Source organism: Heptranchias perlo, chromosome 5 (assembly GCF_035084215.1).
Source record: "Heptranchias perlo isolate sHepPer1 chromosome 5, sHepPer1.hap1, whole genome shotgun sequence".
Taxonomy (NCBI): Eukaryota; Metazoa; Chordata; class Chondrichthyes; order Hexanchiformes; family Hexanchidae; genus Heptranchias; species Heptranchias perlo.
Genome location: NC_090329.1, coordinates 21941881 through 21954168, shown reverse-complemented (window position 1 = coordinate 21954168; position 12288 = coordinate 21941881). Strand labels below are relative to the sequence as shown.

At 43.5% G+C, this 12288-nt stretch overlaps 1 protein-coding gene across 2 annotated transcripts in view; it reads left to right on the top strand.

The window, feature by feature from the left end:
* gnpat (glyceronephosphate O-acyltransferase) overlaps nucleotides 1-12288 on the top strand; it is a 35424-nt gene that overhangs the window by 7125 nt on the left and 16011 nt on the right. For both annotated transcript variants that reach the window (XM_067984092.1, XM_067984093.1), the window contains exons 4-6: nucleotides 932-1061; nucleotides 1454-1581; nucleotides 5969-6044. In XM_067984092.1, coding sequence (XP_067840193.1) covers nucleotides 932-1061; nucleotides 1454-1581; nucleotides 5969-6044 — 334 coding nt within the window. The remainder of the gene's footprint in view (nucleotides 1-931; nucleotides 1062-1453; nucleotides 1582-5968; nucleotides 6045-12288) is intronic.

The following is a 12288-nucleotide window of genomic DNA, read 5'->3' as shown; positions in this document are numbered from 1 at the left end:
TGGAACTAAACTTTACTTTTAATATTCCCCGAATCCCCATTTTTCTCCCCACCCCTTTGCTTCTTACCTTATGATGGTCGCTTGTGCTGGGTATCCTCTTATGGGTGGCAACAGCCCTGCAGAGAATTACTCAAGTGCCTTTTCGCCCCACCGTTGGTGGCTGTGCCTTCAGTTGCCCAGGCCCCACTTTCTGGAATTCCCTCTCTAAACCTGTCCCCCTCGCCGTTTACTTCTCCTCCCTAAAACTTACCTCTTTGACCAAGCTTTTGATCACCCCATTCTAATCTGTCTTTGTTTGGCTCGGCATCCATTTTTTTATCTTTGGAAATTTTTCTACCTTAAAGGCACGTCCGTGAAATCTGTATAAAGGGACACCTCCAAAAAAGGGACACTCATTGACAGACCCAAATAATTTACTGTACATACAAAAAACATTTTGAAAATAGGGACACCTTCAAATAAAGGACACCTGATGCAAGTCCCTTAGGTGTCCCTAATTTCCAGGTTTCACTATGTATAAAATTTGATGAAAAATCATCTCCTATTCCCTCCCCACTCAATGTTACATGCTGTGGTCCCAAGCAGTTCAGGCCCTCTCTGCTCTGGCCATGTGGACCCTGCCCATGTAGTGGTCAGCTTCCCTGTTATTGCTCTATAGCCAATAGCCTCTGGTCTGAGGACCTAATCTCCCGTGCCCTGTTCCCTGATATGGGCCAAGGAGCCCTGATACAGGAGCTCTCCATGTACAACTTTATTGATCATTCCACAACAGTAAATCCTATAGATTAGCAAAGATAAACAACACTTCCTTATGCAGCTTGTAGAGCTTGTTATATTATGTTGAATGACGTATAGCTTGCGATACTTAATTTTACAAGGACAAATACCTTTCTTTAAAATGGAACTCACTTGTGTTTTTTTTAAATTTCAGCTACATCAGGCTATTCAAGAATATCCAGTTGTTCTGCTGCCAAGCCATCGCAGCTACATAGACTTCCTCATGTTGTCATACATTATGTACACTTATGACCTCTCCTTGCCAGTTATTGCTGCTGGAATGGGCAAGTATCATTTTCAATACAGAAGCTCAGAGTGATGAGAATGTGGAACTCGCTACCACATGGAGTGGTTGAAGCAAATAGCATAGATGCATTTAAGGGGAAGCTAGATAAGTACACGAGGGAGAAAGGAATCAAGGGTTTTGCTTATAGGGTTAGTTGAAGAGGGGTGGGAGGAGGCTGGGGTGGGAGGAGGCTCGGGTGGAGCACAAACACCGGCACAGACCTGTTGGGCCGAATGGCCTGTTTCTATGCTGTAAAATTCTATTTAAAGCTGTGCATAATTGGTTTAATTTCTGTATATACAATGACATCGGGCTTACCTTAATAACAAAAATCTGCTTTTCTTTTTGATGATAACTTTTATATGAACAGTAATTTTGCTTCTTCCACAGATTTTCTGGGAATGAAAATAGTCGGAGAGATGCTGCGAATGTCAGGTGCTTTTTTCATTCGGCGTTCATTTGGAGGGGACAAACTGTACTGGGCAGTTTTCTCTGAATATGTGAAAACAATTCTACGGGTCAGTGTTCTGTTTACTAGTGCTTCGCTAAAGAGATGAATTGATGTTCTTGTGGGATTGTTGACCTGTTACCGCCTTGCTGTTTCTGTGGAGATTGGAACTGTCTTGGAGTTTCCATGGAACAGTAACACTTGCTGTTGAAGGCTGTTCAATGATCTTATCCTCCCGTGTTAACTTTTTTTTTAAAAAAGCACAGAAAAAGACTATTCAGCTCATTGTGTGTCTGCTGGTTCTTTGTTATATCAAACTAAAACTAATCCCACTACCTTGTATGTTCCTCTGCTTCAAATATTTATCCACTTTTCCCTTGGAAGATGCAAAGGTCGCTGCCTCAGCGAATCCCTGTGGTAAAGTATTCCATGCTCCAACAACCGTCTGTACAAAGACATTTTCCTAATCTCTCTGTGACTATTTTAAATTGATTACCCCTCCTCACTGAGTCCCCAATCAGAGGAAATAATCTTCCCTCTTCACATCAAAACACTTCAAAACAATTTTTAAAATCTATTAAGTATCCCCTTAAATTTATTTGAAGCATAGAAATAGCACCCTAAACAGTGCAATGCTCTGCTTATTAAACAGAGGATTGCACTATTTAGGGTGCTATTGCTATATATCAATGACTGATGTGACTAGAAGTTCCTTTGTATTTTGTCCAGTGCTAGTGAAACAACCATTGTGACACCTTGGAAATGTTCTCAGTCTCACAACTGTAATTATCAAGGAAATGATTCCAACCACAGCTTACATTAAGTACAGATGTCTCTGGGTGCTTTACAGGATAGAGAGAACACTGTGCCAGAGGGAGAAAGGGAAGAGGGGCAACAGGGGAAAAAAGCATGGCTGAAGGGAAGGGCCTTGAGGCTTTTGATGGCAGGGAGGGAAGTGACAAGGTGGAGAGGCTGAGGGAGGGGGTTCCAGAGGCTGGGGGTAAGGTGGGTGAAAGAGCAGCTGCCAATGGTGAGCAGAGAGAGTGGTGAATGAGAAGTCGGACAGTGTTGGAGGAATGGAGGGTGCATGTAAGGAGGGGATGGTGGGATGGGGTCTGTGAGGGATGTAAAGGTGAGGTTTTTTATTCGTTCATAGGATCTGGGCGTCGCTGACAAGGCCAGCATTTATTGCCCATCCCTAATTGCCCTCGAGAAGGTGGTGATGCGCTTCCTTCTTGAACCGCTGCAGTCCGTGTGGTGAAGGTTCTCCCACAGCGCTGTTAGGTAGGGAGCTCCAGGATTTTGGCCCAGCGATGATGAGGGAATGGCGATATATTTCCAAGTCAGGATGGTGTGTGACTTGGAGGGAACTTGCAGGTGGTGTTGTTCCCATGCGCCTGCTGCTCTTGTCCTTCTAGAGGTCGCGGGTTTGGGAGGTGCTGTCAAAGACGCCTTGGCGAGTTGCTGCAGTGCATCCTGTAGATGGTACACACTGCAGCCACGGTGCGCTGGTAGTGAAGGGAGTGAATGTTTAGGGTGGTGGATGGGGTGCCAATCAAATGGGCTGCTTTGTCTTGGATGGTCTCGAGCTTCTTCAGTGTTGTTGGAGCTGCACTCATCTAGGCAAATGGAGAGTATTCCATCACACTCCTGACTTGTGCCTTGTAGATGGTGGAAAGGCTTTGGGGAATCAGGAGGTGAGTCACTCGCCGCAGAATACCCAGCCTCTGACCTGCTCTTGTAGCCACAGTATTTATATGGCTGGTCCAGTTCAGTTTCTGGTCAATGGTGACCCCCCAGGATGTGGCTGGTGGGGGATTCGGTGTTGGTAATGCCATTGAATGTTAAGGGGAGGTGGTTAGACTCTCTCTTGTTGGAGATGGTCATTGCCTGGCGTGAATGTTACTTGTCACTTATGAGCCCAAGCCTGGATGTTGTCCAGGTCTTGCTGCATAGGGCACGGACTGCTTCATTATCTGAGAGGTTGCGAATGGAACTGAACACTGCAATCATCAGCGAACATCCCCATTTCTGACCTTATGATGGAGGGAAGGTCATTGATGAAGCAGCTGAAGATGGTTGGGCCTAGGACACTGCCCTGAGGAACTCCTGCACATTTGATATCAACAACCTGTCCCTATTCTCCAGCTCTGGGGCTGAGATGATTGGCCTCCAACAACCACTACCATCTTCCTTTGTGCTAGGTATGACTCTAGCCACTGGAGAGCTTTCCCCCTAATTCCCATTGACTTCAATTTTACTAGGGATCCTTGGTGCCATACTCGGTCAAATGCTGCCTTGATGTCAAGGGCAGTCACTGTCGCCTCACCTCTGGAATTCAGCTCTTTTGTCCATGTTTGGACCAAGGCTGTAACGAGGTCTGGAGCCGAGTGGTCCTGGCGGAACCCAAAGTTGAGAAACTTAGTCGATTCTCTGTGACACATAAAGCTATTGGAGCTTGGGCAAGGACATGATTAGAGGTGATGGTGAGAACACAGGCCACAGCATTCTTGATGAGTTGGAGCTTATGGAGGGTGAAAGTGGGGAGACTGGCAAGGAGTGCGTTGGAGAAGTCCAGTCAGAAGGTGATAGAGGTGTGGATTAGGATTTGACTGGAGGAGGGAAGGGGTAGTGGAGGAGGTGGGCGATATTTTGAAGAGAAGGAAAGTGATCTTGGTGTTGGATTGGTAGGAGGAAGCTGAGCTTGGGCTTGAGCAGTTCACCAAGATTCCGACATTAAGCTGGGGCAAGTTTTGGCTCATTCAGATCCCAACTGTCTAGAGAGGCCTTTTGGAGAGAGTGGCAGCAGTCCTGGGGTCAGTGGAAGAGAGAGAGAGATCAACGTAACTAGTCAGCATAAATGTGAAAGCTGATCCCATCCTTCCAGGTGATGTCACCAGGGGATAGTAAATGATAGAGGAGGGGACCAAGGCTGGGCTCCGGGGCACACCCAGAGATGACTGTGCAGCTGCAGGAGGAGAACTCATTGAGGGCAATGTAATGTCTACAGTGTGACAGGAGAGAGCAATGCCATGAAGCAGAGGTGTTCGAGGGGGATGGAGTAGTTGATGGTGTCAAAAGCAGTGGGGCGATCAAGCAGGGTGAGGAGGGACAGCAAGCTGCAGCCCAATAGGGTGTCGCTGGCGGCATTCATCAGCGCAGCCTAGGTGCTGTGGGCAGGGCAGAAGTCTGATTGGAGGGCTTCGTATCGGAAGTGGTGGGAGTGTAATTGAGGGACTGATGCATTTCAGGACTTCGGAAAGAAAGGGAATGTTGAGGGCGGAGACTAGTTGGAGAGGTTCAGGGCCAGCTGTTTGAGGAGAGGGTGATGCAGCAGTTTTCAAAGTTGTAGCGACAGAGCTGGAGAATAGGGACAGGTTGTTGATATCAGTGATTATGGCACGGAGAAGATGACCATGACTGGTCAGGAGCTAGGACAGGTGGTGGGCCTCATGTACAGATAAGTTTAATGATGCTGGGTGACATGGAGGAGAAACTATGGAATAAGAAGGCCTGGGTGCCCAGAGGAAGCAGAGGTAGTAAAGTGTGAGACTTCTCACATTTGATATCTTGAGATGAAGATGGAGTGTACATTGGGAGGCAGTCGGAGGAGACTGTTTATTGTGGAGATGGGAGTTTGGAGCTTTTCATTCTCTTCAAGATGATCTCAGAGCAGTACAAGGACATGGCCATGGAAAGAATTTACAAAAAGCAGATGGGGTTAAATAATTGTATCTGTAAAGGTATTCTGGTGGAAGTTAAAATCCAATCATTCTGGCCATGCACCATACTCAGCTGCTAATCACAGGTACAATGCAGTGTCACTGTTCAGTAAAATACATGCTTCAGGTAAAGGGAGGATGGAGCTGCTTTTAAAAATGAGTTTAATGTGGAGAGGACAATTCATGCTGGACGAGTAATTTAAGTTCAGCTCCTATGTGTTTGAGCCCTTCCTCACTACCAATAGAAAACTCTTCACTCTGTTTATATATTTCATGTGTATTTCTGTTTGAATCTGGTTTTGTCTTATAGACCTGAGAAAGTCCTTTCCTCTGAGGCAGAACAGCATAGTGGTTATGGAACTGAGGCGATATAAAATTATTGATCATGTAAGGCTTTGTTCAGCGATCCTGCACTACCAACACAAAGCCTTGCTCAGTGGGTTGTAGAATCATCACAAGAGTGTTGTGGCCTCCCTCCGACCTGTGCTCCTGTTCGGTGAGGCTCCGTGCTGGAAGTGCAGGATCACTGAATTAGTCCTGTGCAGTTCATTGCCACGTTTACAGTGTGCAAAGTCCACGTGAAATAAACGTCTGGTTCAAACCAGCTAATTATCCTCTGCTTAATAGATTGGAGAGGAAAGTTCTGGGGAAATGATTTGTTTGCTGCTGACAGTGATTTGTGTTTTTTTTTGTACCAGTCAAAGCCCATGTATTAACTGAAAGCTCATTTTTCAGAATGGAGATGCTCCTGTTGAATTTTTTGTGGAGGGGACTAGAAGTCGTACTGGCAAATCCCTAATACCCAAATTAGGTGAGTTTTGGGGGTATTTTTTTGTGGGGTTGAGGGAGCACTATTATTGAAATTCTCTGAACACGCAGTCCTAAATTGTACATGTCCATAATTTTGTGATCTTTGCTTTTGTTTTAATATCTATAGTATTCATGGCACTAACAGAAAGCCACCAACAACCCTCCTCCACTCTTCCCAGGAGCCCTGCTAATTGTTTGTGTGTGTGTGTGTGTGTGTGTGTGTGTGTGCGCGCGTGTGTGCGTACATGCACGTATGTGCATGCCCTGGACCATTTAAAAATACTGAGTTATACCTCCCTCAAGGGTTAAACCAACTTTGTACAGTTCCCATTTATTTATCAGGATAAGAATTAAACAGGAGTTACTGTTCATTAACAGACATAGAGAAAAGGACCACTTGATGTTCACCCATATAATTTGTTCTTGACATCTTCAACTCTGAAAGTAAAAAGTTTCCTATACAGTTCGTACCAGTGACGGCTAGGGATACACCCTGTAATAAACAGCCCTCTTCCGTCCTGACATAATTTCGTCATTAGAATCAGAATGGGAGAATCCTTCAATTAACAAACCTACCAGGTCCATAACAATTTTTTTTAGAAATATACATACAACAGCTCACCAGCGACGAGCAGGGCATATCCTGTGCAGCACACTATGATTGCATTCAAGCTGATTACAGTACTACGCTTTGAAAGTTCTACTATGTGGTACAGACAAAAAAAGTAACCGCATAGACACTGAAAATATTTCTGTCAACTGAGTCACTTAGATTTCTTAAAGGAAAGGTTCAGCTCAGAAATCTCAACAAAAAAAAACTTTTCCACAAAATACAAGAAGCCTGTAACGTCACAGTCTGTAGCTAGAGTGAAATCAGGTGCCAGAGACGTACACTTTTTAATCACCTAAACGGGTGAGCAGATGAACTGTCAAAAGTATTAACATGTCAAAAGCACATACTGAGACTACCTTGCACTGCTTACAGAATTCTTACAAAATGTTTTCTCTGATATCTGAGGTACAGATGTCTCCATCGTACTAACCAAACATTGTACGGCAATGGAATTCAGTGGCATTTTTTCTTTCTTTGCTCTTGAGATGTGGTGACACTGCCAAGGCCGCATTTTATTGCCCATCTCTAGTTGCCCTGAGAAGCTGATCGTGGGCCGCCTTCATAGTGCTTGTTTCGGACAACAAAAGTCAATTGTGTAGCGTCGGCGTCACGTGTAGGCCAGACCGGGTAGCAGATTCTCTTCCCTGAAGGGCATTAGTAAACCAGTTAGGTTTTTATGACATTCCAGCAGCTTCGATTTCTAGTTCCAGCCCACAAATTATTGAATTCAATTTCACAGCTTGCCATGGTGGGATTTGAATTCATAACCTCTGGGTTACTAGTCCAGTAATAGAACTATTATATTACTATACCATTATAAATATAATATATTTGAGATGGGGGAAGGGGGGGGAAGACAAATATTGCTTACTAACAGACCCTCTGACACTGTGAAAACTTACAAAGGTAAAGCACAAACGTACCCTGTTATGGCTAACAAGGACTTTCAGTTTTATGTCTGTTGGGTAGGATTCTTGTATCACAGGACAGTACATCTGCCAGTCACGATCCTGGCTTTGCAGCCCTTTATTCCCTGGCTTTTAGAGATCCAGAACATCACACAATGTCACTTCAATGACAGTGGAAGTTGTTGGGTGCACCAGGCACAGTCTGTGGTATCTTACTCGATTGCCATCTTTGGCTTCTGGTCTTTCTGTAGACTATGAACCAAAACGCTTGGATTGCCCTTTACTTGTGGCCTCATTAGAGAAATGAAAGGAGGTTCTGAAACTTTCCACAAAGCATCAACACTACCTCAGATATTCCTGGCACATTTCAACTGAGCAAGGTAAATTTTAAGAGACCAAATCACCTATATGTTTCGGGAGAAAGAGGGAATGAGGGATATGATGAGAAAAGAGACAGGCTTGTTGGGCCAAATGGCCTCTGGTTGCTAAAATTTCGACCATTTCACTTGTTCTCAAGTCATCTCCAATTTATTTAATGGAAAGAGAATTTAAAGTTCTATTTAAAGTTGTATTGGAGTAGAGGTGAGAGCAGCTCTTGTTTAATGTCACTTTAACAACATTGAATGTTAAATAGAGACAAATACGCACACAATTTATTCAGACATAACTAGTACTTACGTTACTTTAGTGAGAGATGGAAATCAGACCAGGAAGGGGAAAGAGAAGGGATATGTATGTTACATAGAACTCAATGTCTATGTTGTAGTACAGAATCCTACCAATATGTGCAAAAATCCCAGACTGCCAGGTATATGATACAGACTCTTCCTCCTCCTGGGTATCAGCATTCCGCAGCCCAAGCAGGACATAAAGGGCTAAAACAAGAACCAATAAGTAAAAGCAGTTGCTGCTATCCTAAACAATTCACTTCCAGCAAGTAGAAATATAAACTGGAAAGTAAATTATTAAAAAATTAGCAAATTAGCAAAATTACCTAACATCAGTAGTAGGGAAATTGTAGAAAGGATGTGATAACAGGACGCTTAGAAAATATCAATGAGATTAGACAAAGTCAGCATGGATTTATGAAAGGGCAATCATGTTTGACAAACCTACTGGAGTTTTTTGAGGATGTAACTGTTAGAATAGATAAGGGAGAACCAGTGGATGTGGTTTATTTGGATTTTCAGAAGGCCTTTGATAAAGTCCCACATAAGAGGTTAGTGTGCAAAATTAAAGTACATGGGATTGTGGATAATATACTGGCATGGATTGAAAATTGGTTAACAGACAGGAAACAGAGAGTAGGAATAAATGGGTCTTTATCGGGGTTGCAGGCAGTGACTAGTGGGGTACTGCAGGTATCAGTGCTTGGACCCCAGCTATTCACGATATATATCAATGATTTCAATGAGAGAACCAAATGTAATATTTCCAAGTTTGCTGACAACACAAAACTAGGTGGGATTGTGAGTTGTGAGGAGGATGCAAAGAGGCTTCAAGGCGATTTAGACAAGTTGAGTGAGTGGGCAAATACATGGCAGATGCAGTATAATGTGGATAAATGTGAAGTTATCCACTTCAGAAGGAAAAACAGAAAGGCGGAGTATTATTTAAATGGTGATAGATTGGGAACTGTTGATGCACAAAGGGATCTGGGTGTCCTTGTACACCAGTCACTGAAAGTAAACATGCAGGTGCAGCAAGCAGTTAGGAAGGCAAATGGTATGTTGACTTTCATTGCAAGAGGATTTGAGTATAGGAGCAAGGATGACTTACTGCAGTTATACAGGGCCTTGGTGAGACCACACCTGGAGTATTGTGTGCAGTTTTGGTCTCCTTACCCAAGAAAGGATATACTTGCCATGGAGGGAGTGCAGCGAAGGTTCACCAGACTGATTCCTGGGATGGCAGGACTGTCTTATGAGGAGAGATTGGGTTGACTCGGCCTGTATTCACTCGAGTTTAGAAGAATGAGAGGGGATCTCATTGAAACATATAAAATTCTGACAGGGCTAGACAGACTGGATGCAGGGAGGATGTTTCCCCTGGTTAGGGGGTCCAGAACAAGGAGTCAGGATACTTGGTAGGACATTTAGGACTGAGATGAGGAGAAGTTTCTTCACTCAGAGGGTGGTGATCCTGTGGAATTCTCCACCACAGAAGGCTGTGGAGGCCAAGTCACTGAATATATTTAAGAAGGAGCTAGGTAGATTCCTAGACACAAAGGCATCAAGGGGTCTGGGGAGAGAGCGTGAATATCGTATTGAGATAGAGGATCAGCCATGATCATATTGAATGGCGGAGCAGGCTTGAATGGCCTACTCCTGCTATTTTCTATGTTTCTAAAAGCCTATCTGCTGCAACCAGATAATAAACCTATACGCACATTATCCAAATATCAGAGCAGCTAGTTTAACTGCAGTGTAACACTTGGATATAGTTGCACTACAGCTACTGGTTTGAGGCTGATCATTGCAGGTTGGTTTTCAGTCATGCACAGCCCTGTTAAAACTACATGTGCCTGCCCAGCTTGAATGGCCCTACTCAACTGTTGCTAGGTAGACTGACTAACAAAATTAAATGTTTAGACAGCAGGGAGGATCCCATGCTCTCTAAACATATAAACTAAGGTCAGGTTGGTTCACAACAGAACCCCTGCGCGCTTTGTGCTTAAGATTTGACACTGGATTTACAATGCACGCAGTCAAACCCAAGCAGGGTGAGACTGCCGCCTCCAGAGAATCTTGCTCTGCTCCAGAGCCAGGTCGAGTCCTGACTGCAGATTTACGTGGTCAGTTTAGAAATGGTGCAAAGCAGAAATTATTAAACTTGCAGTGTAAATCTAGTGTAGATGCACATGCAGAATTTAAGAGAACCTAGATATTGACAGTCCTGTGTATGACTATGTGGAGAAGAAAGCTACCTGCTCGATAACGCTTCAGGCTGAACAATAAGCTCAATCGTGTACAAACTGTAAAGTAAAGTAAAAGGCTGAAATTCCTGTTTAAAAACGCGCACACAATTGACTGAAGAACCTAAATAAAGATCTTGAAGGACCATGAAGACCTAACTTTGTTCAAAATGCTGAAGATTAAATAAAAGATGTGACACAGTCACCAATGATAAATGATTACTGTTTCCACAAATGATGTTAACTCAATAGCTCATCAGTTCCGCTGGTACTATTTTGATATGAAAAGTAGAGTTATAGAATGAATGGTGTCATAAGTTACCGGTATGTGAATTTCAAAATAAAATTGTAATGAAGTGAAAGATACATAACTTCCTATCTGTTTGAGGAGAGAAGAATTTCTCATTTTTCAAAGGCAGTGGCAGCATTTACATGTTACATGAACTCTTACTGTGGTTTTTATTTTCCTCCTTCCCCAGACTAGCATTTACAGCAGTTCAAATTCACAAATCTTAATATTTTCATTGAGAATAATAGCAGCCACCTTGAATTTGGCAAGGAAGTTTGAATCAGTTGTAACTGATATTTGTACCACTATTGAACGGTGTAATCTGTAGTCTACAATTACAAAATCTCTTCATGTTCTGCAAGTGATATCGTAGAGATGTAAATTGAGGCTATCTGTTCACATTTAAGGACCTTCAAGTCATGGAGGTTGACCTTTTCTACTGTGATTGCTTATGTAACCCACAGAGCTCCGTGTTATGCAGCTGAGTGACCCATGAAAACAAATGTTTGGGCACTCCTGCTCTTCAGCTTGTGGGACTGACAAAGATGCAGTTTACAATAGCAGTAATAAAATATTTGCCTTGTGTCACTACAGAACCAGCCCTTAATACTAATTAGGCAGAATGAAATCAGATTCAACCTGTGCACAGAACCAAGAAAGAATTAGTATTAGATTTTTTTGCAGCTGGCCCCTTGCCCCTAACAAAACAAGTCTAGATGCACTTGTTAAACTGGCAGAATGGACAGTTGCCTTGTGTGAGCATCGTATCACACCCTCCCATTAAAGAAAGAACTTGCATTTACATAGTGCCTTTCACAACCTCAGGACATCCCTAAGCACTTTACAGCCAATGAAGTACTTTTGAATTGTAGTCTGTTGTAATGTAGGAAATGAACAGCCATTTTGCACAAAGCAAGATTCCACAAACAGCAATGTGATAATGACCGGATCATCTGTTTTTTTAGTGGTGTTGGTTGAGGGATAAATATTGTCCAGGACACTGGGGAGAACTTCCTTGCTCCTCTTCGAAATAATGCCCTGGGATCTTTTACATCCACCTGAGAGGCAAACGGGGCCCCGGATTAATGTCTCATCTGAAAGACGGCACCTCCAACAGTGCAGCACTCCCTTAGTACCTAAGCCTAGAATTTGTTCTCAAGTCTCTGGAGTGGGACTTGAACCCACAACCTTTTAACTCGGTCGCGAGAGTGCTACCAACCGAGCCACGGCTGACACCTGCGCAAATGACCCCGTTTCAATTGAACAAAATCACTGCGTCTGTGCTTTAAGGCTCCTTTAAATATTTCAAATACCTCCTGAAGTTCGGGGAGTAAACAGCAAGTTTGTCATAAAAAAATCAATATTATCATCTTTACAATTTGTGGCTTCCTCAAAGAATAGGCCAGCCACATCCCAATTAAATGCAGTATGGTTTTCACTTGGCAACAGTGCTACCAATCTGAGGGTGACTTGATTTTTAGCAAGCTGTACATGATCCTGTGGGCATCTCACAAGCAGCAG